The following is a 27,957-nucleotide window of genomic DNA, read 5'->3' on the forward strand; positions in this document are numbered from 1 at the left end:
TGGGGCTTGATCCCAGGACCCTGAGATCATGACCTGAGCCGAAGGCAGCCATTTCACCGACTGAGCCACCCAGACGCGCCTTGACTTGATATTTCTTTGAATTTGCACTGCTCTCTCAATTTTTTTATAAATATGGACATTTTAGGCCACATTATAAAACCAATGGGACCTTAGTTTAGAGAAGGTTCAGTGGCTGATGAAAAATAAAGTAAAATTGAAGTTAGTTAGCCTGGGCCTAAAACACCCACCTTTGCGGAGCTATCCCCATTGACCATTAGAATCAACCTCACAGTCTCCCCAGAAAGGCTAGCAACATATCCCCCTGCATCTGTGCTTCCATTTCTGGCACTCCAGTTTTAGCCAATGAGACAACAGGAGCAAAACGACATACATATAAAAGCTGTGTCAGAGTTATTACCTGGTAGTGAAAAAGTAGATACAACCTAACAGTTACACAACAGAAGAGTAATGAAATACAGTAAGCCACCTCAGCATGATGACTGTTCGCAGCCCTGCATAAGAACAGCTAGATGAAACTCAGGGGCATCTTTCAAGTCTTGAGTGAAAAAAAAAAATAACGCAACAATAAATAGTTTGTACACTGTGTTTATAACAGTATGTGACAACAACATGGATGGAGATTAGAAGGGAATATGCAAAATAAGAAACAGGATGTTTGGTGGTGGAATTAAGAGACTTTTCCGTTGCTAGACGGGTTTGTATCATTGTTTTCCAATTAAAAACACTATTGAAAACCAGTTTACAGCTGGTCATCTAGCTATTAATTTCATAGTCTCTTTTTCACAAAAATTTCTTGTTACCCATGTAAAATCCTGTACACACGATATAAATTAGATACAAGTGTATTTATACTTATACAAATATACACTAACTACACTGATGTGCTTCTTTTTTTTTCAGTTAGGTTTATTTTTGTTAAGATTTTATTTTTACATAATCTCTACACCCAGTGTGGGGTTTCAACTCATGACCCCGAGATCAAGAGTCGCGTGCTCTTTTAGACTGTGCCAGCCAGACACCCCAGTAGGGTTTCTTGAAGTATAATTTACATACGGTAAAATTCATCCAGATCTGTGGATAGATGAAATTTTTATAGTTCCATGAGGTTGGATTAAACACCCATAGCCACATAACCACCATCACAATATATAACATTTTCAGCACCCCCAAATTTCCTTCGTGTTCCTTTGTAGTCGATTCCTATCCACTACCCCCAGCCCCTGGCCACCACTGATTGATCTGTTTTGTTTTCCTATACTTTTGATTTTTCTAAAATGTCATATGAAGAGAATCATACAATATGCAGCCTTTTGAGTCTGGCTTCTTTCAGTTAACATAATATATTGGAAAATTGGAGATCCATCCATGTTGTTGCAATTATCAGTGGCTCCTACCTTTCATTTATTTATTTTTTAAATTTTTTATTGTGATGTTAATCACCATACATCACATCATTAGTAATTGATGTAGTGTTCCATGATTCACTGTTTGTGCATAACACCCAGTGCTGCACGCAGAATGTGCCCTCCTTAATACCCTTCAGCGGGCCAACCCATCCCCCCACCCCCCTTGGCTCCTACCTTTTAATTACTGAACAATAATCTCTTGTACAGAGGGATCAGTTTGTTTATCCATTCTTCAGTTGATAGACATTTGGGTTGTTTCCAGTTTGGGGGTTTAATGAAAAGCCTCTATAAACATTCACGAACAAGTCCTGAGACATGTCTTTATTTCCCTGGGGCAAATGCCTAGGAGTAGGTTCGCCAGGTCATAGAGTCTATGTGTGTTCCTTTATTAGTGATTTTTCCATTATGTGTTCATAAAATGATTTGGCTCTCTGTTACAGAAGTTGTTTATACCAGCAGCATCAGTGATTCTGATCTTGAGAACCAAGTGTCCCAGATGGAAAAGACTCTGTCCTTGGGCAGCTTGGAGCCTAACCTTGCGGGAGAAATGATAAACCATGTCAGCAAACTCCTTCATTCCCCACCTGCCTTGCTGGCTCCTCTGGCCCAAAGGTATGACTTAGCAAACTCACGTGGTCAGGAGAGGGGACCCTCTAAGAGAACGAGACTTCTTATCAGGATTAATTACAGCCAAGTATTTTTCTCCCACATAAGAGGTTCATAATGACTTGTTAAGTTGCTACTGCATATTCTGCTTCGAATGGGGAAGACAAAGCAGGAGTGCTAAATTTGAAAACTACCACTTGTCGTTACAGATTGCTAAAAATAGTGGATGACATTGGCTTACAGCTGAATTTTTCAACCAAGACCATCACTCTAACCTCCCCTTCTTTGGCCCTGGCCGTGATCAGAGTGAATGCTAGTAACTTTGACACAACTACCTTTGCTGCCCAAGACCCTGCAAATCTTCAGGTACATCCTAATCTATTGTGGAAAAAACATTTTCTTATCTATGATTGTAGTCTCCATGTACTTCATGATGGAGGCAATTACTGCTTCTAATCAGGGGTGGTACTAAAAATATTTAACATCTAGAACAGTGAGGCACTACAGAATCAGAAACAGGACATTGGTCTTGGCTGGAGCAGGATCTGAGTGGTTAACCCTCTAGCAGCTAAATGGAAGTTTTGTGGGGAAGTTGGGGGCTCAGGTGGGGAGAAGTGTCCTGTGGAGGGCTCTAGGCAGTTGCAAGAGAGGGGGGACATGAGCTACTTACCAGCTTATTTCAATACTTTATACAAGTGTTTTGACTGCCCTGGTGTCAGTAGTGGTGCTGAGTATCAGTCCTGCTTCCAGTGTTTTCTATCCACCTATTAGAGGGATTAGGGGCTGGAAATGCCCACGTCAGACCAAGTCTTGCCTTTTTTGCCTTTTAATTTAATTTGTATAGTCTTCCCTTTACAAGTTTAGTGCGTGTGGTTTTATGAAGACTTTGCCCTAACAGGTGGCCGAGTTGGTGTGTCTGCAGTTACCCTTTCTGCACTCCCCCCTCCCAGTTTCGTTGAGCTATAATTGACATACAGCATCCTACACTTTCTGATGGTTTCTGTGTATCTTTAAAATGTTCCCTTTCCTGCTCTGAGGCCTTGTCTGTCTATTATACATCCTCTCCAATTTCATAGAGATCAGAGAAACAACAACTGATTTGACAAGTTACCACAAATAAATGCCTTTACAGGATCCTCCGTCTTAATTAGTTCTTGTGTTTTCCATCTCTTCATTATACTAACTCCAAGCATTTTTTATTATATTTTACTTGATTTTCAGGTTTCTCTGGAAACGCGGGCTCCTGAGAACAGTATTGGTGTTATTACTCTGCCTTCATCACTGATGAGTAATTTACCAGCTAATGATGTGGAGCTCGCTTCCAGGGTTCAGTTCAACTTCTTTGAAACACCTGCCCTGTTTCAGGTAAGGTTAATGCTAACTGCTTTGGGTTCAGGTTTTGTTTTGGAGTGAGGCAGTTTCGTTTCTTTTAATTCTCCCATGAAAGCTGCAGTTTATTTTGATTTATTTATATTTTTTTGCAGTTTGTTTTCATTCATTTATTTCAAAGATTTATTTATTTATTTGAGAGAGAGAGAGAGAGAAAGAGAGAGTGCACGCAGTGGGGAGGGGCAGAGGGGAAGGGAGAGAGAAACTAAGCAGACTCCCTGCTGAGCACAGAGTTCCGACACAGGGCTTGATCTCACGACTCTGAGATCATGACCTGACCGGAAACCAAGAGTCAGATGCTTAACCACCTGTATCCAGGTGCCCCTCCAGTTTATTTTTAAACAGGACCTAGGGATACTGGTAATGATAAATACAATAACTGACATTTATATATAGCATTTACCAATTGCTGAGCATGCTACTAAGCACTTAGAAATGTTAACTCTAATCCTCTCAACAACCTTGTGAGGGAGGAACTATTCAACTATGATTCCGATTTTACAGATGAGGGCAAGGAAGTGCGGAGAGGTTAACTTGCTCAAGAACACAACAGTTTAAGCGGCTTCGTGTTCTATTCCCTTTACAGTTCCTGAGGGTCCTGGTGTGTCAGTCTGTGAAATTTCGGTCAGTAGTTAGAGCACATGGGTATAGTGGAGCAGGCTCTGTTTCTAACTGTGGGCCTTGGGAAAGTCACTTCAATCCCTGACCCTCAATTTCTCACCTAGATTATAAAATCACCGGTGTGGACTTACTGTTCTTTAGGGTCCCGTTCAGCTCTAAAATCCATCTTGTTGATTTTTTGGTGTGCTAGGACCCTTTCCTGGAGAACCTCTCTCTGATCAGCTACGTCATATCATCCAGTGTGGCAAATCTGACTGTCAAGAACTTGACAAGAAACGTGACGGTTACCTTAAAGCACGTCAAGCCAAGCCAGGTGCGAGAGGTCTGTCTGGTCTCTTCATGGACCAGATAACGCTTGCGCAAACCACGTCTGTCAGACTTGACCTGAAAGAAGGAGATCCAGCAGAACCTCAAACTCGGTTAAGGCAGTGTGTGAGGCTAGGATCATAGGGTCACTCTGTTGGGTTTTAGCATGCCTAAGCACTGACCACTTCATTTCCAAGAAGGTGCAGCGCAAAAGCCAGCTACTATCAATTGCCCAATTTTAGTGCATTTAGATCTGTGGCTACAGGTCTGATTCTCACCCCCAAAGAGAAAACATCTCTCATTTCAGTTCAGGTTGAGCATTATCTATGACCATACTACTCAAAGTCTGGTCTGCAGACTTGTACCTTCAGCATCACCTGGGATCTTGCGAGAAATGCCCACTTTGAGGCCCCATGCTGACCCCTAGAATCTGAATGTGTGTTTTAGCAAGGAAGGCCTCAAGGTCATTCCTTTGCACAACTGCTAAGTCTAAGAAGTGCTGACCTATATGAGACTCACTTGCTTCTAGGGACTAGAATAAAATAAGAATTCTCCAAATATCAAGAACGAGATTCTGAAATGAACAATTTCATATATTTTTTTTTTCAATTGCTTTTTAGTTTTTTCAGTTCCGTAAATTGATTATTTGTCACTTACCTTTCCACTGCAGGATGACTTAACCGTGAGATGTGTATTTTGGGACTTGGGCAGAAATGGTAGGTTCCAGTCGTACCTATTTCAGTCTTGAGTGGGCAGGGGCGGGGACAGGGGAGGAAGTGGCAATCATTGAGACCACGGCCTTGCTGATTGGACAGATACTCTTCCAAATACCAACAGGTGACAGAGGAGGCTGGTCATCGGATGGCTGCTCTGTTAAAGACAGGAAGCAGAATCAAACCATCTGTACGTGCAGCCACCTTACGAGCTTTGGCGTCCTACTGGTAATAACCCCACGCTATATGGCTTTAGATTCTGGGTCTGAGGGGTAGCTGGGCGTCACACCATGATGTCTAATATGATGGATGACTTTGATCAGCAGGTAGGATATTGTGGCAAAGTTATAGACCAATGAAATTACTCTTCCAATGAGCAAATGCACTTGGAAGATAATACTTGAACGTGGAAGTTTTTTTTTCCCCAGTCTATTTTTATATGCAAGTTTCCCTCTTTTAAATAGCAGGGCCTAGGGAATTCAGATTAAAATGGGTAAGAACAGTTGTTCAGTTTGCATTGCCCTTTAAAATCTTCTCTCTTTTTTTAAGATTTTATTTATTTGAGAGAGACAGAGAATGAGTAGGAGGTGGGGGAGGGGCAGAGGGAGAAGCAGACCCCCTGCTGAGCAGGGAGCCGATGCGGGACTCGATGCTAGGACTCCAGGATCATGACCTGAGCCGAAGGCAGTCACCCAACCAACTGAGCCACCCAGGTGCCCCGTACTTTAAAATTTTCATAAAATGCTCTTGTCATAAGTTATTATGTTTAATTTCTCCAACAGTCCTACAAGATAGGTGGAATGGGGTGCTGTTACTCTCATTTTAAGAAGTTAGAATTAAGACTCATTTGTTAGGCCATTGTCCACAGTCACAGAACTAAGAAGTATAAGGGCCTGAAGCCAAATTCAGGTCTTTAGGCTCCTAGCCCGGTGCACGTCCAGTGTATCGTAATGCCACGGCCCAATACCAACAGGTGGCAGAGGAGGCTGGTCATCGGATGGCTGCTCTGTTAGAGACAAGAAGCAGAATGAAACCATCTGTACTGATCATGTACACGGGCTTTGGAGGCAGCCAGACCAGAATTTGGGTCCTGGCTTCTCCATTTCATACTTGTGTGACCTTGGGCAAATTATTTAACCTCTCTGGGCCTCAGGTTCATTGTTTTTACTTGATGATAATAATTGTGTCTACCTTGTAGGTTTGTTGAATGAACTATGGATGGGCACTTAGAACACTCAATAAATGTAAACCATAGCTCTTTTATTTCTTTAAAATATTTGATCTTGAAAGCAGTATTTTATTTTCCAGGACCTATCTCGAACATCCTTGCCACCTTCTCAGATGATGGCTCTGACGTTTATCACATATATTGGTTGTGGGCTTTCATCAATTTTTCTGTCAGTTACTCTGGTAACCTACTTAGCCTTTGAGTGAGTATCCACACTGGAAACTTGGATTACAGGATGCAGTACTCACCTCCACTGCCAAAATGTATTACGTGTGCTCGTTGGCCTGCCTTATCCTGTATAACATCTAATGGTGTCACCTATATGCAAAACTTTGTGGGACTTTTTGGTTAAAATACTCACTTCCTTCTACTAGTTTGCACACTTACTGAGGGCAGGGGTTGTGTCTTGGTCATCTTTTTACCCTAGAATGGTGCCTGCTACCTAGCCAACATTAAGCGTGAAATGAAAGATGGATGCAGACCTTGAAACTCAAGAGCTTATAATCTGATACAGACCATAGCTTCACGTACAGCATAAGAGCTATGTTCAATTTATTAAGTTTCTAAGTTACACTGGTCAAACACAAGTAAGCCATGAAGGAGATGCTATTATTTGGAATGTCCCTTTGGTCACTTTGGGGTGGGGGGGCCGAATTCCAACAAATTCTGTTGGAAAAAAAAATAGGCACTTTTATTGCATTAACTAAATCAAACATTATGTAAGTTCTGGGATTTAGATTTTGGACACTGCTCAGGAAATGCACAAATTTACTTGCAGTGCCAAACTTAGGGTCCAGCTGTAACTACAGATCTTCTAGTGGACCTTTGGAAATATGATTAATGAGACTAAATTACCATCAGGCCAGCCATTACTCAGAATGATTTCACCAGGTCTAATTTCACACACAGACATGCACATGTCATCAATTAGCTCTAATTTCCTCTGCCTGTTTCATTTAGCTGTAGTTTACACTCTTCTTTCCATGATCTCATTTTAACTAATAACATAATAGGGGATCTAGCTAGGTTTTGAAGATCTGAATGTAGGAGCCCATTGTATGAGAAGCAACAGCAATGCTTCTCGAAGTTGCTTGGGAGAAAGGAAGGTGGGTGCTCAGTAGATTCCACTACAAATTATTTAAAAGGTCGGGTCAGCCATCAACACGTAAAAGATTCCACATAAATGCAAATACAGATTTTCCATATTGTTATGACAGATGATATTCTGTTTTGATTTTTCCCTTGTTGTTGTTATGGTTGTTGATTTTCAATGCCTGCCCCCACCCCTACCCCTGGCACATACACACACAGAAGAAATTGATGCATATAGACATTTACCAAAGAATACACATAAATTTCATACATATGTTCACATAAGGGTTGTCAGAATGGGATGCTATTTCTTTTCTTGTCCTTTCCTTTTAGAAAGATTCGGAGGGATTATCCTTCCAAAATCCTCATCCAGCTGTGTGCAGCTCTGCTCCTGCTGAACCTGGTATTCCTCCTGGACTCGTGGATAGCTCTGTATGACATGCGAGGCCTCTGCATCTCGGTGGCTGTATTTCTGCATTATTTTCTCTTGGTCTCATTCACATGGATGGGCCTGGAAGCATTCCATATGTACCTGGCCCTTGTGAAAGTGTTTAATACTTATATCCGGAAATACATCCTTAAATTCTGCATTGTTGGTTGGGGTATGTATAATTTTGCTTGCACATGGCCTGGGCTTTCTCCAAAGCTTTTACTCCTCTAGTTTGGTTTTTTATCAAGTAGAGACGATGATAAAGCAGGTCATACTTGGCAGGTTTCTAAAACAGCTATGTTGTCCTTAACTGCACTGCCTGCCCAAAAGGACTGCCTGCCTGTCCAGTCTCTCTCTCTCTCTCTCTCTCTCTCTCTCTCTCTCTCTCTCTCTCTTATTTTAAGATTTATTTGTTTTAGAGGGGTGGGCAGAGGGAGAGGGAGAGAGAATCTTAAGCAGACTCCCTGCTGAATGCAGAACCCGACGTAGGGCTTGATCTCTTAACCCTGAGATCATGACCTGAGCCGAAACCAAGAGTTGGACGCTTCACAGCCTGGCCACCCAGGTGCCTCAACCTTGTCCAGTCTCTTTCTAGAATACCTGTATATTGGTTATGGACATAAAACTCTTTGAGGTTAGGGCTATGAATACTGTCTGTATTTCCAGTAACTAGAGTTAGGGCTGGCACACAGAAGGTGCTCAAAAAATTGAAGAAAGTGAGCTTCGTGATAATGAGGTCAAGCTCTCTGTCCCTGGCCTCCTAGCTAGCCTCACTCTGTTCTAGATCTCCCAGATATGACACACATGTACGACACTGTGCTCAAAAGGACAGAGTGAGATGAACATACCAGGTGAGACCTGATGTAACTTCATAGCCGCACTGACACAATTTTCAGATCATGCCACCTGTTGGTGGTGGGTCACAAAGTCTTAGACACCGCACATATCTTGAAGGTTCCTGCATTCTGCTCTCCACCAAATGTAGGGGCCTCATCAACCTGACTGGACTTAGCTTTGACTAAAGGTAATCTAACCTCTGCTTGAACACTTCTATTATTAGGGAGCTCATTATCTTTGTTAAAAAAACAAAATTCAACTGACTAAATTTTAAAGATCTTATTGGCTCTATTCAGGGATTCATGAATCGGCAGCATCCAATCTAGCAGATAGAAAGGAGCTGTACAAAACGAAAGACGTTGATAGGCAGAAGGGAACAGGAATAAGCAAGTTATTCTAGGCAAAAAAGTGAGTTCGTTATTGCAAGGTTACTCTCCTTTAGGGGATGACAGAGGTGTCTTACCAGGCAGATTACTTAACTAGTGCTAATAATGTGATTCCTGATTGACTGGTTTAAGATTCCATTTCCGAGAGAGCTGAAATTGTAATTAAGTCAAGTCTCAGTTTCATGACCTGCGGCTTACCATAAGTGACTCAATTTTAGGTCTGTTGTCTTGTTTTTAATACCTTACAAGGCAGCCAATAACCATTTTGTAAAGCCCTACAGCTCTGATTTCCCATTAAGTTCACTTGGCTCTCTGGTGGCACTTGCCCAGTGGTCTCGTTTTTGCTTTCTAAGGCAAAACAATAATAAGCTGACACCTCGGGGCGCCTGGGTGGCTCAGTCGTTAAGCGTCTGCCTTCTGCTCAGGTCATGATCTCAGGATCCTGGGATCGAGCCCCACATCGGGCTCTCTGCTCAGCGGGGAGCCTGCTTCTCCCTCTCCCACTCCCCCTGCTTGTGTTCCCTCTCTCGCTGTGTCTCTGTCAAATAAATAAATAAATAAAAATCTTAAAAAAAAAATAAGCTGACACTCCTCTGCCAAAAGAGCCCTTCACATAATCTACAAGTACTATATAACATTATGAAAAATGCCCTGTTCTTCCATGTATTTTCACACAAGTAAAGCCCACGAAAGATAAGCTGGTGAGGTTAGCACAGGCAGTTACTGCTAACACTAGGTAAAGAAGGCAGCTCGAAGCGATGACATGATTTACCCAATTCACACAATTTGAGAACAGCCCAGCCTGGCTTTCTAATTTCTCGTGCGTATCCTTTCCACTGAATTACAGCCACCATCCCTCCCTCTGCTCTTTTTCAGGCTAAATATTCCTTCAGATATTCCCTACACAACAGTACTGCAGACCCTTTACCACACTTGTCACCCCACCTGTCATTATATCTCTGTCAATAATAACGGAACACCTTTCCAGAGAGATGAGTCACTTCTTCCTAGAAAAATAAATCACTGCTTCTGACACCGAGCATGGATTCTCTCTTTGTGGAATACCAAAAGGTCACATTCTCTGCCCTGGATAGGCTCCACAACCCCAGTGTTTTATTTTTAGAAAAGTGTTTCACTTAGGAAATCATCATATGTTAGTGTCTCTGTAAGGTACAAATATAAAAGAATTAAATGAAATATTATGTTAGATTGTACCAGGCATCCCAGCCTGTGAGGAGGAATTGTTTTATTTATTTATCTATTTATTTTTTAAAGATTTTATTTATTTATTTGACATAGAGAGAGAGAGCAAGAGCAGGAACACAAGCAGGGAGACTGGGAGAGTGAGAAGCAGGCTTCCTGTCGAGCAGGGAGCAGGACCCTGAGATCATGACCTGAGCCGAAGGCAGACGCTTAACGACTGAGCCACCCAGGCGCTGGAATTGTTTTTTATTTACCAGAGACTTGAGACTGGATGTCAGGCTGGTCTTTGTGCACAGAGTGTGAGCTGTCCGCATGGAGTGGGGTGAGGGGTGACGGGATGGGGAGTGAGAGGGACTCCTTCCCAGCCAAACACCATCTTAAGCTGGGAAGAGCCTTCTCATTGTGCTGCTTCTTAGTGGAAGTGCCAGTAGGCCCTTGAAAGAGCCAGTATAGTGGCAGTCAGCACCCCCCCAGATCAACCAGGTCTGCTGCTCAATCCATTGATGGGTTCCAGCTAATCAGTGGAGGATTTGGGGTTCATAATGAAAGATTTGCCAGGAGTTGCTGATAACCCTACTATGCTGATTATTTGGTTTACATTTTAGAGTCCTTCACTTTGCCTGCCACCTGAGCCTCAAAATTACATTCCAGATGTGTATAAGTTAAGGGTAACTGTAGCTGCTGTAGTTGACAAAGAAAAAACTCCAGAGAAGATAATTTCTCACACACAGTCCAGTTAGCAGGACTGGAGAGGTCTGTGGTCTTGTGGTTATTCAGGATCCAAGCGGTGGGAAGCTCTGCCTCAAGACAGGGCTTCCAAAATTGCCCTAAATTTGGGAGAAGAAAGAGTGGAGGATCTCATATAGGAAGTTTTTATGGGACAAGCGTAGAGGTAGAGCAAATCACTTCTCTCCATATGCCATTGACCAAGACCTAGTTATGTGGCCACCCACAGCCCCAAAGCAGGCTGGGAGAGGTCCAGCCTTGTGCCAAGGAGAAAGAGAAACAGGGTTTGGTGAACAACTCAGCAGTCTGCTACCAGAAGAAACTAGAACGTGATCTCTAGTCTTTCTTCTTACCACCTTGGTTATCAGAACTCCGTGTGACTGACGTTTCCCATCTTCCAGGGCTACCAGCTGGGGTCGTGACCATTGTCCTGGCTATATCCCCGAATAACTATGGCCTTGGGTCCTACGGGAAATTCCCCAATGGCTCACCCGACGACTTGTGAGTACAAAGCCCCTGAGGGAATGTTAAGTGAACTGGAAAACTGAATTCTCCAAGAAAGTGGAGTATGTAATCAGAGTATCGACTCTGACGCTCATCCTAATAAAATCCAGTCACATTTACGGCAGTCTTCACAGTTATGTATGTGATGAGATAAGCCAGTTGGAAATGCCATGCTACTATTTAAGTATTAAAAAAACGAATTGGAAGTATTTTGAAAATACTTTTCTAAGCCTCTGATAAAAATGAAATACCAGCTACATTATATTAGTATAGACTCATGGATAGAGTTACTAGGATTTAAAGGGGTAAAAATCTGCAATGTTTTCAAAAGAGTAGTTTTTAAATACTTATCACCAACTGTCCTAAAATAAACTCTTAGGGTTTTTTTTTTCCTTCGAGCTTTAAGTGGTTGTTGTCAAACAGCTGGTTTTATCTTTTTTTTTCCTCTTGTACTTTTAGGAGATGTTTCGGTAAAATGATTTAGATTCATTATATCATTGTGAACCATATTTCAGCACTGTAATATGTTTCCCATTGTTTTTCCCCCCAAATTCCAGTTGCTGGATCAACAGCAATGCTGTATTCTATATTACAGTTGTGGGATATTTCTGTTTGATATTTTTGCTGAACGTCAGCATGTTCATTGTGGTCCTGGTTCAGCTCTGTCGAATTAAAAAGAAGAAACAACTGGGAGCCCAGCGGAAAACCAGTATTCAAGACCTCAGGAGCGTTGCCGGCCTTACGTTTTTACTGGGCATTACTTGGGGCTTTGCCTTCTTTGCCTGGGGACCAGTTAACGTCACTTTCATGTATCTCTTCTCAATTTTTAACACCTTACAAGGTAAGCTCTATAGCACTAATTACGCATGAATGATCCCAGTCGAACTAAAAATCTCTAAAAAGTATCTGTGAAGTGGCTTATTTCGTAGCTTAACACTTACTTGTTGAAAAACAGATTCATCTTTGAAAAAGGGGGCTTGGAGATCCTTGGAAGAAACAGGTACTTTTTTCCTCCTCCATAGTGTCTCCTCGGAGAGAACATATTGAGGGGAACCTGCCAACCTGCCAAGAACTCGCTTATGGGAATCACTCTTCCTTCACTTGGTTCCTTGCCCTTTTTTTCGTTTTTGTTTTTAATCTCTTTATGGAGGTAGAACATGCAAACAGCAAAGTGCACATGATTGTACATGTCCAGGTGACGTCTGGCCACGCCCACATTCTAGGTCTGTTTGAGTGAAGACAATGAGAAATGGGAAGTCAATAGACAGAGCCAAGTGGCCACAGCCCGGCCCAGTGGCTCTTCCTGAGAAGTTGCTGTGCTGGGCCACCCCGGCGGGAAAGGGGCAGGCTCTGTGTGAGCTCTTCACGGCTTTCCATTTGTTCCTGAAGCCCAGCTGCACACATTTCCCAACCCATCAGGTTGTCGTGTTCAGAAAAGCAAACTACTAACTCTTTCAGATCAGCGTTATAAAAGACTTGTCAGCTGTAATTAATTTTTAATGGAAGTACTTTAGCATTAAATGCTAAGCAGGCTAATAGGTTTATGTAACAATGATGATTAATTCTTGTCCCTTGGTTTCCTTTTATTCCAAATTGGCTGTGGGATGCCTTTTAATTCATTCTCATCTGCCTGTTTTCATCTTTTCCTTCCTGTTGCTTTTAGCTCCCATAGCGTCCTCCCGTAGTTCTGTCAGGCAGTAGATTATTTTGCTGGTTTTCAAAGAAATCCCAACCTGAGATTGAATTCAAATGCCTAATTTAGCTATCCGTTCTTATTTGGAGGAAGCCAGTTAATATACTTGTTGGTTAGATAGTTTGTTAGATTTTTTTAAAGGATTTTATGTCTTTTTTTTTAAAGATTTTATTTATTTATTTGAGAGAGAGAATGAGAGAGAGCACGAGAGGGAAGAGGGTCAGAGGGAGAAGCAGACTCCCTGCTGAGCAGGGAGCCCAATGCAGGACTCCATCCCGGGACTCCAGGATCATGACCTGAGCCGAAGGCAGTCGCTTAACCAACTGAGCCACCCAGGCGCCCTAAAGGATTTTATATCTTTAGACATTTATTTCTTTATTACTTGAGAGAGAGAGGAAGGGGGAGGGAGAGGGAGGAGAGAAGTGGAGCCCGATGTGGGGTTCGATCACAGGATCCTGAGATCAAGACCTGAGACAAAACCAAGAGTCGACTGAGCCACCCAGGTGCCCCTGTTAATTTTAACTTACAATGTACCAGCTCCTGAATTGGTATATCCAGGTGTTACACCACATAGTATTAAATAGAAAAGTTTTATTTGTGTTAACGGCATGCTAAAAGAGCAAAAAATATGCCCACATCACACTAATCACAAACATGAAAGCAGGGTACCTAACCTCATATATTTAATATGGAAACTGAACCTGCCTCTGTCTTCATTTCCCCCAGAATGTCTTCTCATTAGAAAATGAATAGATGAAAGGAATGCATTGTTTCATTTACAAAAGGGAACTAATGCCTAAATCACTGGCTTTGGGGTTGATTAAAGGAAAGCTGTGTGTAGGTTCTGAGTTGGGACTTAGGCCCATTTTGATCGTCTCTCATACATGCTGTTTCTCCTCTTGTGCAACCAAGGGGAGTTGCCCAAGGGTAGCAGATAAACCAAGGTGTGCAGTAGTCAAGATGGCAAGTTTTAGGATGGGCACGTGTACTGTACTAGAAGCAAACCTGATACTTAAAAGGAAGATTTTAAAGACCGACTGGGGTTTCAGGAGAGGGAGAATTCAGAAGTCGCCCATTCATTCAGCAAATATTTACTGGCAAAAGCCTTGAGGCATGGTAGCAGCGTGGAGCCCCGTGCCTGCAGGACCAGGAAGAAGGTGGGTGGGAGGCAGAACCCGAGTCCCTCTTCAGGTCTGTAGTGTTGCTTTCTTTGTGGCCAGGACACCAGTGGAGAATTTCCTTGAACAGAGTAGAGGGAGACTGGAGTGCAGACAAGGACATCACTGTGGGGCACCAGGCTTGGGAGGAAGAGGGAAGAGCCCAGGCAAGGGACTCTGCCATGGGCTGGAGAGGAGGAGCCAGGGATTTGAGACCGAGGAGGATGTGGCACTTGACTGAACATGAAGATGCATCATAAATATGGAAGGGTGAGGAAGTAGGAGCCGAGGTCTGAGCTGGCAACCTGAGTAGAGTGGATGGCTTGTGCTTCCAAAGATAGGGCACGCCGAGGGTGGGATGTGAGAGGAGAGACAGTTTAATTTTGGAAACAGGGAGTTATCGTTCCTCTCATAGGTATATTTTATCTTACAAAGAGAGTCCCTTCAGGGTGCCTTTCAATAGCAGACTTTCTTAGGACTTTGGACTTTTTTTTCCCCCCCATTTGTAAAATTTCACATTGCCTAGAGCTGCCAAAGATTTTTATCTTTTGGGCAAAGGAAGCTCATGACATTCAGGTCTCAGTTTGGAATTATGTTACCGGTTTTTTTTTTTTTCCTCCGTAGGATTTTTCATATTCATCTTTTACTGTGTAGCTAAAGAGAACGTCAGAAAGCAATGGAGGCGGTATCTTTGTTGTGGAAAGTTACGGCTGGCTGAAAATTCTGGTAAAGATTGACCTTTTTCTCCTCTTAACTCTTGGGGAAAAGACATAAGTTAAGATCTAAAGCAATCAATGCCGAAGGGCTGTAAGATCTGGAAATCAGTGAACGGATCTCAGTTGTGAACATTAGGGGGAAAAACCCTAGTGAATTAAAAAATAATTGCTCATGATCTGGGAACTTCGTGAACAATAGGATTAACGGGCTCATTGCTTCTTAAATGAAACAAGAGTGCAATTTTTCCTTTTGAGCCCAGGTTTTCCATTTGTCCGAGGTAATTTTTCATATTTACCTTCATAACTTGTTAAGCCTTGGCTCAACCTGGGGGCTGGGGGGAGGGGTGAAACAGGTGATGGGGACTCCGGAGGGCACGTGTCGTGATGAGCACTCAGCACGTGTGGAAGTGCTAAGTCACTATAGTGCACACCTGAAACTAATAGTACACTATATGTAAACTTGACTTAAAATAAAAACATTAAAAAATTCTATAATTCTTTAATAAAGCATATTATTTTCTTATTAAAAAAAAAGCCTTGGCTCAACCTTTTTTCCACAGGTCCTGGTTGTCCATTGCTTAATTTGTTAGTGGGCTAGACGTTGTATATAAGCTTTAGCATACCTTTGGTTATTTTGAAGTTCTTTTCAGGCGTGCCCTGCCGCTTTGCAGAGCAAATGGCTCCTTTTCAAGAAAATAAGAAAACTGAAGTACTGTTTGAAAACATAAGTTCCTTTTACATGAATATCGCCCACGAATACCACCTTTGCAGTATGGCAGAGACCTGTGTGCACAAGATCTGCACTCAGAAAATAGCAGTACATATAGTTGTCATTTTAAGTCATTTAAGAGCCACCTGTCACAACACAGTTGTGTTATTTTGTTGTTGTTGTTAAGATTTTATTTATTCACTTAGAGAAAGAGCACACAAGCAGGGGGAGAGGGAGAGGGAGAAGCAGACTCCCCGCTGAGCCAGCCAGGAGTCTGATATGGGGCTCAATGTGGAACTTGATCCCAGGACCCTGAGATCATGACCTGAGCCGAAGACAGATGCTTAACCGACTGAGCCACCCGGGCGCCCCATCTTGTGTTCTTGTTAAGACAATCCTTGGTTCTGGAGTACTGCCTAATTCAGTGGTTATCTTTAGACACAATCAAATGAGTGTGGCCTTTAGTCCAAGAGCATATAGGTTACTTTTAACCAGGTGGTCGTTTAAAGGATAAAGGTATATAGTCTTAAATGAAAATACATTTTATCACACCAACTTGTGAAATGTGTGACTTCTTTGTAAGAAGTGGAATCTGGAAGTGAGATCAGTTGCTAGAACGAGTTCCACTGTGATCTGTCTCTTGCATTTGAGCTTCAAACATTCCGCCCTGTTTTTCTGAAATGCTTATTCTGCTGTAGACTGGAGTAAAACTGCTACTAATGGTTTAAAGAAGCAGACTGTAAACCAAGGAGTGTCCAGCTCTTCAAATTCCTTACAGTCAAACAGTAACTCCACGCACTCCACCACGCTGCTGGTGAATAACGATGGCTCAGGCCTTGCGAGCGGGAACGGTACGTATCCCTCAACATAGTATTTCTCAAGCTAGTATGTGTTTTATTAAAGTACTTTTATCCTTTAATGGCATTTTTGCTAAGCAAAGAGAAAAAGTACATATGACTAGTGGATCAAAATGTGGCTCCCTTATGGTAGAGGAAGTTTATTAATCCACGTGTATTCAATTTAGAGCAAATACCAGAAGAACTTTTTTTTTAAGGTTTAGTTTTTTATGATGGGACTTAATGATGACCTAAAATGTTTCATGTTGCAAATCCTGATTTAAGGACTGCCCAAAGACTCAGTGCTGTGCCCCCGCTGTGTAAGCTGTTCCAAAAATAGTTAAGACCATATCGATTTTTTTTAGTACATCTATAATCATACATATTTTCAACACTTTTAAACCTTCCTATTTTTTGCTTGTCATGTTTGTTCATTCTTTTCCACAGCATGGCTGCCTTGTGGCAGTGCCCAGGTCCCCATTAATGTCAAATACTGCCAAGATGAATTGTGGCCCATACTGGTGACCATATATGTCACCAATATATGAACAGATTATTGCTGCAACGCCTCCTTATACTAATTCTGACATTTCTACCTAAAACTTCCATTACATTTTCTTTCTTTCATACACTTGGCTGTCCATTATTCATAAAAGCTTATGTATTTCATTCTTCTTTGGCTTCTTTTTTTTTAATAATTTTTTATTGTTATGTTAATCATCATACATTACATCATTAGTTTTTGATGTAGTGTTCCATGATTCATTGTTTGTGCATAACACCCAGTGCTCCACGCAGAATGTGCCCTCTTTGATACCCATCACCAGGCTAACCCATCCCCCCACCCCCCTCCCCTCTAGAACCCTCAGTTTGTTTTTCAGAGTCCATCGTCTCTAATGGTCCGTCTCCCCCTCCGACTTACTCCCCTTCATTCTTCCCCTCCTGCTATCTTCTTCTTTTTTTTTTCTTAACATATATTGCATTATTTGTTTCAGAAGTACAGATCCGTGATTCATCAGTCTTGTACAATTCACAGTGCTCACCATAGCACATACCCTCCCCAATGTCTATCACCCAGCCACCCCATCCCTCCCACCCCCCACCACTCCAGCAACCCTCAGTTTGTTTCCTGAGATTAAGAATTCCTCTTATCAGTGAGGTCATAGGATACATGTCTTTCTCTGATTGACTTATTTCACTCAGCATAACACCCTCCAGTTCCATCCACGTCATTGCAAATGGCAAGATCTCATTCCTTTGGATGGCTGCGTAATATTCCATTGTGTATATATACCACCTCTTCTTTATCCATTCATCTGTCGATGGACATCTTGGCTCTTTCCACAGTTTGGCTATTGTGGACATTGCTGCTATAAACATTGGGGTGCACGTACCCCTTCGGATCCCTACATTTGTATCTTTGTGGTAAATACCCAGTAGTGCAATTGCTGGATCGTAGGGTAGCTCTATTATCAACTGTTTGAGGAACCTCCATACTGTTTTCCAGAGTGGCTGCACCAGCTTGCACTCCCACCAACAGTGTAGGAGGGTTCCCCTTTCTCCGCATCCCCGCCAACATCTGTCGTTTCCTGACTTGTTAATTTTAGCCATTCTGACGGGTGTGAGGTGGTATCTCATGGAGGTTTTGATTTGGATTTCCCTGATGCCGAGCGATGTGGAGCACTTTTTCATGTGCCTGTTGGCCATTTGGATGTCTTCTTTGGAAAAATGTCTGTTCATGTCTTCTGCCCATTTCTTGATTGGATTATTTGTTCTTTGAGTGTTGAGTTTGATAAGTTCTTTATAGATTTTGGATACTAGCCCTTTATCGGATATGTCATTTGCAAGTATTTTCTCCCATTCTGTCGGTTGTCTTTTGGTTTTGTGGACTGTTTCTTTTGCTGTGCAAAAGCTTTTTATCTTGATGAAATCCCAATAGTTCATTTTTGCCCTGGCTTCCCTTGCCTTTGGCGATGTTTCTAGGAAGAAGTTGCTGTGGCTGAGGTCGAAGAGGTTGCTGCCTGTGTTCTCCTTTAGGATTTGGATGGACTCCTGTCTCACGTTGAGGTCTTTCAACCATTTGGAGTCTGTTTTTGTGTGTGGTGTAAGGAAATGGTCCAGTCTCATTCTTCTGCATGTGGCTGTCCAATTTTCCCAACACCATTTGTTGAAGAGACTGTCTTTTTTTCCATTGGACATTCTTTCCTGCTTTGTCAAAGATGAGTTGACCATAGAGTTGAGGGTCCATTTCTGGGCTCTCTAGTCTGTTCCATTGATCTATGTGTCTGTTTTTGTGCCAGTACCATACTGTCTTGATGATGACAGCTTTGTAATAGAGCTAGAAGTCCGGAATTGTGATGCCTCCAGCTTTGCTTTTCTTTTTCAAGATTCCTCTGGCTATTCAGGGTCTCTTCTGGTTCCATACAAATTTTAGGATTATTTGTTCCATGTCTTTGAAAAAGGTGGATGGTATTTTGATCGGGATTGTATTGAATGTGTAGATTGCTCTAGGTAGCACTGACATCTTCACAATGTTTGTTCTTCCAATCCATGAGCATGGAACGTTTTTCCATTTCTTTGTGTCTTCTTCAGTTTCTTTCATGAGTATTTTATAGTTTTCTGAGTACAGATCCTTTGCCTCTTTGGTTAAATTTATTCCTAGGTATCTTATGGTTTTGGGTGCAATTGTGAATGGGATCGACTCCTTGATTTGTCTCTCTTCTGTCTTGTTGTTGGTGTATAGGAATGCCACTGATTTCTGGGCATTGATTTTATATCCTGCTACTTTACTGAATTCCTGTATGAGTTCTAGCAGTTTTGGGGTGGAGTCTTTTGAGTTTTCCACATACAGTATCATATCATCTGCAAAGAGTGAGAGTTTGACTTCCTCTTTGCCGATTTGGATGCCTTTGATTTCTTTTTGGTGTCTGATTGCTGTGGCTAGGACTTCTAATACTATGTTGAATAGCAGTGGTGAGAGTGGACATCCCTGCCGCATTCCTGACCTTAGGGGAAAAGCTCTCAGCTTTTCCCCATTGAGAATGATATTCGCTGTAGGTTTTTCACATAGATGGCTTTTATGATATTGAGGTATGTACCCTCTATCCCTATACTCTGAAGAGTTTTGATCAAGAAAGGATGCTGTACTTTGTCAAATGCTTTTTCTGCATCTATTGAGAGGATCATATGATTCTTTTTTTCTTTTGTTAATGTATTGTATCACGTTGATTGATTTGCGGATGTTGAACCAGGCTTGCAGCCCCGGGATAAATCCCACTTGGTCATGGTGAATAATCCTTTTAATGTACTGTTGGATCCTGTTGGCTAGTATTTTGGTGAGAATTTTTGCATCCATGTTCATCAAGGATATTGGTCTGTAATTGTCCTTTTTGATGGGGTCTTTGTCTGGTTTTGGGATCAAGGTAATGGTGGCCTCATAAAATGAGTTTGGAAGTTTTCCTTCCATTTCTATTTTTTGGAACAGTTTCAGGAGAATAGGTGTTAATTCTTCTTTAAATGTCTGATAGAATTCCCCTGGGAAGCCATCCGGCCCTGGGCTTTGTTTGTTGGGAGATTTTTGATGACTGCTTCCATTTCCTTAGTGGTTATAGGTCTGTTCAGGTTTTCTAATTCTTCCTGGTTCAATTTTGGCAGTTGATACATCTCTAGGAATGCACCCATTTCTTCCAGGTTATCTAATTTGCTGGCATAGAGTTGCTCATAATATGTTCTTAGAATTGTTTGTATTTCTTTGGTGTTGGTTGTGATCTCTCCTCTTTCATTCATGATTTTGTTGATTTGGGTCATTTCTCTTTTCTTTTTGATCAGTCTGGCCAGGGGTTTATCAATCTTGTTAATTCCTTCAAAGAACCAGCTCCTAGTTTCGTTGATCTGTTCTACTGTTCTTTTGGTTTCTATTTCATTGATTTCTGCTCTGATCTTTATTATTTCTCTTCTCCTGCTGGGTTTAGGCTTTATTTGCTGTTCTTTCTCCAGCTCCTTTAGGTGTAGGGTTAGGTTGTGTATTTGAGACCTTTCTTGTTTCTTGAGAAAAGCTTGTATTGCTATATACTTTCCTCTCAGGACTGCCTTTGCTGTATCCCAAAGATTTTGAACAGTTGTGTTTTCATTTTCATTGGTTTCCATGAATTTTTTTAATTCTTCTTTAATTTCCTGGTTGACCCATTCATTCTTTAGTAGGATGCTCTTTAGCCTCCATGTATTTGAGTTCTTTCCGACTTTCCTCTTGTGATTGAGTTCTAGTTTCAAAGCACTGTGGTCTGAAAATATGCCGGGAATGATCCCAATCTTTGGGTACGGGTTGAGACCTGATTTGTGACCTAGGATGTGATCAATTCTGGAGAATGTTCCATGGGCACTAGAGAAGAATGTGTATTTCATTGCTTTGGGATGGAATGTTCTGAATATGCCTGTAAAGTCCATTTGGTCCAGTGTTTCATTTAAAGTCTTTATTTCCTTGTTGATCTTTTGCTTAGATGATCTGTCCATTTCAGTGAGGGTGGTGTTAAAGTCCCCCACTATTATTGTATTGTTGTCAATGTGTTTCTTTGCTTTTGTTATTAATTGCCTTATATAACTGGCTGCTCCCACGTTAGGGGCATAGATATTTACAGTTGTTAGATCTTCTTGTTGGATAGACCCTTTAAGTAGGATATAGTGTCCTTCTTCATCTCTTATTACAGTCTTTGTTTTCAAATCTAATTTGTCTGATATAAGGATTGCCACCCCAGCTTTCTTTTGGTGTCCATTAGCATGGTAAATGGTTTTCCACCCCCTCACTTTCAATCTGGGGGTGTCTTTGGGTCTAAAATGAGTCTCTTGCAGACAGCATATGGATGGGTCTTGTTTTTTAACCAACTGAGCCACCCAGGCGCCCAAGGGTCTTGTTTTTTAATCCAATCTGATAGCCTGTGTCTTTTGATTGGGGCATTGAGCCCATTTACATTCAGGGTAACTATTGAAAGGTATGAATTTAGTGCCATTGTATTGCCTGTAAGGTGACTGTGACTGTATATTGTCTGTGTTCCTTTCTGATCTATGCTGCTTTTAGGCTCTCTTTTTGCTTAGAGGACCTCTTTAAATATTTCTTGTAGGGCTGGTTTTGTGTTTGCAAATTCCTTTAGTTTTTGTTTGTCCTGGAAGCTTTTTCTCTCTCCTTCTATTTTCAATGATAGCCTAGCTGGATATAGTATTCTTGGCTGCATATTTTTCTCGTTTAGTGCTCTGAAGATATCATGCCAGTCCTTTCTGGCCTGCCAGGTCTCTGTGGATAGGTCTGTTGCCAATCTAATGTTTCTACCATTGTAGGTTACATATCTCTTCTCCCGAGCTGCTTTCAGGAATTTCTCTTTGTCTCTGAGACTCGTAAGTTTTACTATTAGATGTCGGGGTGTTGACCTATTTTTATTGATTTTGAGAGGGGTTCTCTGTGCCTCCCGGATTTTGATGCCTGTTTCCTTCCCCACATTAGGGAAGTTCTCTGCTATTATTTGCTCCAGTATACCTTCTGCCCCTCTCTCTCTTTCTTCTTCTTCTGGGATCCCAATTATTCTAATGTTTCGTCTTATCGTATCGCTTATCTCTCGAATTCTGCCCTCGTGATCCTGTAGTTGTTTATCGCTTTTCCTCAGCCTCTTTATTTTCCATCATTTGGTCTTCTATATCGCTGATTCTCTCTTCTGCCTCATTTATCCTAGCAGTTAGTGCCCCCATTTTTGATTACACCTCATTAATAGCCTTTTTGATTTCGACTTGGTTAGATTTTAGTTCTTTTATTTCTCCAGAAAGGGTTTCTCTAATAACTTCCACACTTTTTTCAAGCCCAGCTAGTATCTTTAAAGTCATGATTTTGAACTCTAGGTCTGACATCGTACTAATGTCAGTATTGAGTAGGTCCCTGGCAGACGGTACTACCTCTTGTTCTTTTTGCTGAGGTGATTTTTTTCATCTTGTCATTTTGTCCAGAGGAGAACAGATGAATGAGAGAACAGAATGCTAACAGGTTAACAATGTCTCCAGCAAATATCCTCTATACAAATCAGAAAAGACCTGAAACCAGGGGACAAGAAAGGGAAAGAAGAGAAAAAAAAAAAAAAGGAAAAAGAAAAAGATAAAAACAAACAAAAACAGAACAGAACAAAACAAAAAAAACAGAATATGATCAAATATGATCAGGCTAGTGCATAGATCAGTGCCACACACTAGCTTTTGGGCATATTTTGGTCCGTTAGAAGAAAGTGTCTGCTACAATTTTAAAGGAAGAAAGAGTTATATATGTACAAAATAAGGGTTGATACAATGAAGGGATGGCAGATGACTGTAAAGATGAAAATTATAAAAGATTTTATAAAAGGAATTGATAAGTTGTTTTTAAAAAGAAAGAAGATTTAAAAAGAAAAAGAAAAAAGAAAAAAAAGGGAGAGAATGTGATCAGGCAGGAGACTAGAACAAAGCCATACATTAGTGATTTAGGGTATATTTTGATCTGTTAGAAGAAATTGTATCTCAAAATTTTAAAGAGAGAACAACTTACATATATATATGCCAAAAATAAGGGTAACTACTATGAAGGGATAAAAATATGACTCTAAAAATGAAAAATAAAAAATGATTTTTTTAAAAAAGGGATTGATGTTGTTTGAAAAAGGGAAAAAGAAAAATTCAAAAAAAACAGTTAAAAAATAAACTCTGAAAAACTAATGAATTATGGTAAAAAAGCCATAAATTCTATGTGCAGTATTCCCCTAGCGCTGGAGTTCTCCCATTCTCCTTGATCGGTAAACTTGGTCTTGGCTTGCTGGCTGTTCGCGCTGATCTTCTGGGGGAGGGGCCTGTTGCCGTGGTTTCCAAATGTCTTTGCCGGAGGCGAAATTGCCCCGCCCCTGTCGGTCCGGGCTAAGCAATCTGCTCGGGTTTGCTCTCAGGAGGTTTTGTTCCCTGCAAGCTCTCGGTACAGCTTTGGAGGACCAGGGTGAAAATGGTGGCCTCCCAACCTCCGCCCGGAGGAGCTGAGAGCTGGGGGACCCGCTCCTCAGTGTGCCCCCAGAGAAAAGCAGTCCCTCTCGTCTCCCCGGTCTCCGGCCGCACTCCGTGCTCTCCCGGCCTGTGACCGAGCGTTTCTATCTCTGGCACCCGACCCCGTGTGGAGTCTCCAAACCCAGCAGATCCCTGCGGTGCGCTTTCGCGCCGCTCCTCCCAGGGGAGGAAGGGGAGTCTCCCTGGCTCTGCCACTTGTTGGGTCCCTGCTGGAGGAGCAGTGGCCCGACTGTGTGGCACTGATCGCAGTTTATGGCCACCCCGAGCGAGAGCCCACGCCTCGGCTCCGTCTCTGCAGCCGGCTTCCCCGCTCCGATCCCTGGGAGCTCTGCCGCACTCAGGCACCCCCGGTCTTTCTGTGACCCCGAGGGTCCTGAGACCACACTGTCCCGCGAGGGTTCCACCCCCCGCTTAGCCACTGGAGCGACGTCCCTCAGCGGAGCCGGCTTCTAAAAGTTCCGATTTTGTGCTCCGCGGCTCTATCACTTGCCAGAAGCGGCCGACGGAGGCTCCCTCCCCCGCCGTCTATCCTCCCGAATATCGCCTCGGATTCACTTCTCCGCACGTCCTACCTTCCAGAAAGTGGTCGCTTTTCTGTTCAGAGTATTGTTACTATTCTTATCTTCGATCTCCTGTTGAGTTCGTAGGTGTTCAGAATGGTTTGATCCCTATTCAGCTGAATTCCTGAGACCAGACGAAATCCAGGTCTCCTATTCCTCTGCCATCTTGCTCCGCCCCTCTTCTTTGGCTTCTTAAAACATCTTTTGCATTTTCATCAAAACTTCTATTTCTACTCGTATACTTTCTCCTTCCCTGGAGAATTTGCCTTTATTCATCATTTTAGGATATTAATTGTTTTCATGATGAATTCAAATACATATGTGAGAAAGTTGATATACCTGTCAGTTTTCCAACCTAAAGATGGGAGGTCCTGCTGGTTTATATAGAATTTAAAAATACAATGGAATGCCTCTAAATTGAGGTTTCTCAACTTCGGCACAATTGACATTTGGAGCTAGGTAACTCTTTGTTTGGGGGGGGGGCTGTCCTGTGCAGTTGGGGACGTTTAGCAACATCCCTAGTTTCCACCCACCCGATACCAGCAGCACCCACCCACTCACCCCCAGTTGTGACAACCAAAAATGTCTTGGGACATTGTGAAATGTCCCCTAAAGGGTAAAATCACCCACCTCCCCTTCACTGAGAACCATTGCTGTAGAAGATGAAAAACACCTACCATCTGGCCTTAGCTCCTTACCGCAGTTGCCAGCGTAAGAGCTCTGGGTTCTAGGACAAATGGCTCTGTCGGGAATGACTCAATGTTAAGTAAAGAGAGTGGGGCCAGTAGCGATCAAGACTGGCTGATAAGTTAGCGTGAAAAAGCAAGTTCAAAGCAGAGAAATCAGAGGTGTGAGGTAAGCCATCATGAATCCTCAAAATCACAACATATCAAAAAGCCTGTTGGCTTGGACAGAAATGTTTGGAGCTCTTAAAGCCAGGTTTTTCCATATTCTAGAAACAACTCAACAGATGAAGCCTCACTTGCCTAGCCTGTGTTGCCATGCTTTGGGCAATCAGATTTGACTGAAGCAATACGTTTTGCACAGCTGTTTGACATAGCTGATTTGACACAGCTGTTTTGGATGGCCAACAGTGAGGGTGGGGGGGGTCCATTTTAGGCCACTGGAACGGCCAAGTTTTTAATACCACATAACATGCTCATCAGATAGACATCCCTGACTCCTCAGGCCGCACACCAGGATCTGGAATGGATGAGATATGGGATGGGCAATTCCAAAAAAGAAGCTGGAAGTTCAATGGTTTATTATACCAGGTCAAATTGTCCCTGCACCAAAATGTCTAAATCAGGACAGCTGCCTCAGATGGTCACATGCCCTATTTGGGCTGTGTTGACCATATCCATCACGTAATTTGTGTGAATGGTACATATTTGGTTATGCTTTAGAAGCTTGGGCACCAGCAGCCATCTCACTCGGTACATGGGGGGGGCCACTAAACTCACAGTTTGAAAGAAACATCACATGTTGACTCCATCAATTCTGAGCTGCATAACCTTGTACAAAGCACTTGATTTCTGAAACCTTAGTTTCATCGTCTGTGAGATGGGGATAATAATAGCACTCAACGTGTAGTATAGTAAATGAGATAATACTTATAAAGTTCTCAATACTGTTAATCATTATTAGGATTATAGCATGAACTAAAAAATGGGCTTATTATTCAGCTTTTTTTTTTTAAGATTTATTTATTTATTTTAGAGAGAGGAAAAGCGCTCAAGTGGAAGGGACAGAGCCAGAGGGAGGGAAAATCTCAAGCAGACTCTGCACTGAGTGTGGAGTCTGACGCAGGGCTCGATCTCAGGACCCTGAGATCATGGCCTGAGCCGAAAACAAGAGTCGCTCACTCAACCGACTGTGCCACCCAGGCACCCTGTTATTTGGCTTTCTACATTGTCTTCCAGTAGTAAAATGGTCAGGAGGATGGTGCCGAATTGCCAGAGGATCTGAGCAGCTGTGGCTCCGTACTGCCTGCACACACACGGTTGAGGGCCTGCTTGCGGTGTGGGAGGCCCAGGTCCGAGCTACATTGGCTCTAGAACGTCCAGCTGCACCCTGGCTTGGACTCTGAGGTTGTAATTAATTGGTAGTCTCCTCGTGGGAACCAAGTCCTGTCCTGATTTAGTCAGAGGAGCCGGTTTACTCTACCTGAGATGGTTTTTTTCTTGGCCATGACTGTTGTTGCTCTGGGTTTCTCTGGTACAAGGTTTTATTTTATAGGAATCTTAAGGAACCAAGAACCTGGTAAGGGGACATATGGGGACCTCTGTTAACCTTAACCTTTTGGGGGAGACCAGAATATTATATTAGGTCATACTACACAGAATGGGTCTTCTCATATCAAATATATTGCTTTGCTTCATGTTTTGACCGTTTCAGTAAAAAAAAAAATTGCCATAGAGAACTGGTTTCTGACACATTCTCCAGTTTGTGTTGTTTACTTTGAGCGGCCTCAAGGAAGGAACGAAAAGTAAAACATGACAATACATCATAACTATATTAAAAAAAAAACCAACCCACGTACTGCACGTGCCTACTTCAGAATGAAGTGATGTTTAACTGTGTTTATTTTTTAATTGCTTTCTCTGGATACTTCATGATACCAATTTTGTTTTTCCTTATATAGGGAATGCTTCAACAGACAAGAATGGTGTTTCTTTCAGTGTTCAGAATGGAGATGTGTGCCTTCATGATTTCACTGGGAAGCAGCACATGTTTACCGAGAAAGAAGATTCGTGCAATGGTAAAGGCCGTATCGCTCCCAGAAGGACTTCAAAGCGGGGAAGCTTACACTTTATTGAGCAAATGTGATTCCTTTTTCTAAAATCAAAGCATGATGCTTGACAGTGAAAATGTCCAATTTTACCTTTTACACAATGTGAGATGTATGAAAATCAACTAATTTTATACTCAGCAACCTCTGGAGGAACATATGCTAATTGAGGGCAATGGTTATTGAAGAGGAAACCCAAGACGTTATACATGGTTTTTAGACATTTGCTGTTTGTTTTTTTTATCCCTCATTTTAAAAGAAGATTGGGTTTAAACAACACAGTAAGAATAAGACTTGTTTAAAATCAAAGTAGTTCATTTCTAGCCACATTTTAAAGAGGCTGAGTCATCTATGATAAGGTCCTATAAAGCAACTGTTGACTTCAGCCTGTTGGTGAGTTTAGTTGTGCATGCCTTTGTTATAAATAAGCTAAATTCTAGTGCCCCACATGTCAAATATCTTCTACATTTTTTTGTATTTATTTTCTTTTTTAAAAAATTTTTTTATTATGTTAATCACCATACATTACGTCATTAGCTTTTGATGTAGTGTTCCATGATTCATTGTTGGTGTATAACACCCAGTGCTCCCCCCTCCCCTCTAGAACCCTCAGTTTGTTTCTGAGAGTCCATAGTCTCTCATGGTCCGTCTCCCCCTCCGATTTCCTCCCTTCATTCTTCCCCTCCTGCTATCTTCTTCTTTTTTTTAACATATAATGTATTATTTGTTTCAGAGGTACAATGTGTAAATTAATTTCTTTGTAGAATCGTGGTTGTGTTATTGTGTCTAATGTGATAATTCAGAAAATCCTTGCTGGTTCAGCTCCTTTTGGAGATTATATGGGATGTGAAATACAGAAGCTTCACTGAAATCAAGAAATAATGGTGCCAGCCAGACTGGAAAAAGTATACGCAGACAGTGCCACAATGAGCTCATATAGTGCCTTGGAGCGAGTTGGAGAAAGGTGCCCC

At 42.0% G+C, this 27,957-nt stretch overlaps 1 protein-coding gene across 1 annotated transcript in view; it reads left to right on the forward strand.

Annotated features, from left to right (window-relative positions):
- Positions 1–27,024, forward strand: part of ADGRG2 (adhesion G protein-coupled receptor G2) — an 84,025-nt gene extending 57,001 nt beyond the window's left edge. Inside the window, exons 16-28 of the mRNA XM_028122583.2 lie at positions 1,868–2,039; positions 2,243–2,399; positions 3,255–3,398; positions 4,234–4,356; positions 5,020–5,065; positions 5,187–5,290; positions 6,371–6,492; positions 7,716–7,984; positions 11,366–11,465; positions 12,026–12,309; positions 14,943–15,044; positions 16,442–16,594; positions 26,840–27,024. Of these exons, the coding sequence (XP_027978384.1) occupies positions 1,868–2,039; positions 2,243–2,399; positions 3,255–3,398; positions 4,234–4,356; positions 5,020–5,065; positions 5,187–5,290; positions 6,371–6,492; positions 7,716–7,984; positions 11,366–11,465; positions 12,026–12,309; positions 14,943–15,044; positions 16,442–16,594; positions 26,840–27,024 (1,961 nt within the window). The remainder of the gene's footprint in view (positions 1–1,867; positions 2,040–2,242; positions 2,400–3,254; positions 3,399–4,233; positions 4,357–5,019; positions 5,066–5,186; positions 5,291–6,370; positions 6,493–7,715; positions 7,985–11,365; positions 11,466–12,025; positions 12,310–14,942; positions 15,045–16,441; positions 16,595–26,839) is intronic.
- The last annotated feature ends 933 nt before the right edge of the window (positions 27,025–27,957 follow it).

The sequence above is a fragment of the Eumetopias jubatus genome, unplaced genomic scaffold (genome assembly GCF_037043125.1).
Source record: "Eumetopias jubatus isolate StellerSeaLion01/CBP00866 unplaced genomic scaffold, mEumJub1_p1.0 scaffold_11, whole genome shotgun sequence".
In the NCBI taxonomy this organism is placed as follows: domain Eukaryota; kingdom Metazoa; phylum Chordata; class Mammalia; order Carnivora; family Otariidae; genus Eumetopias; species Eumetopias jubatus.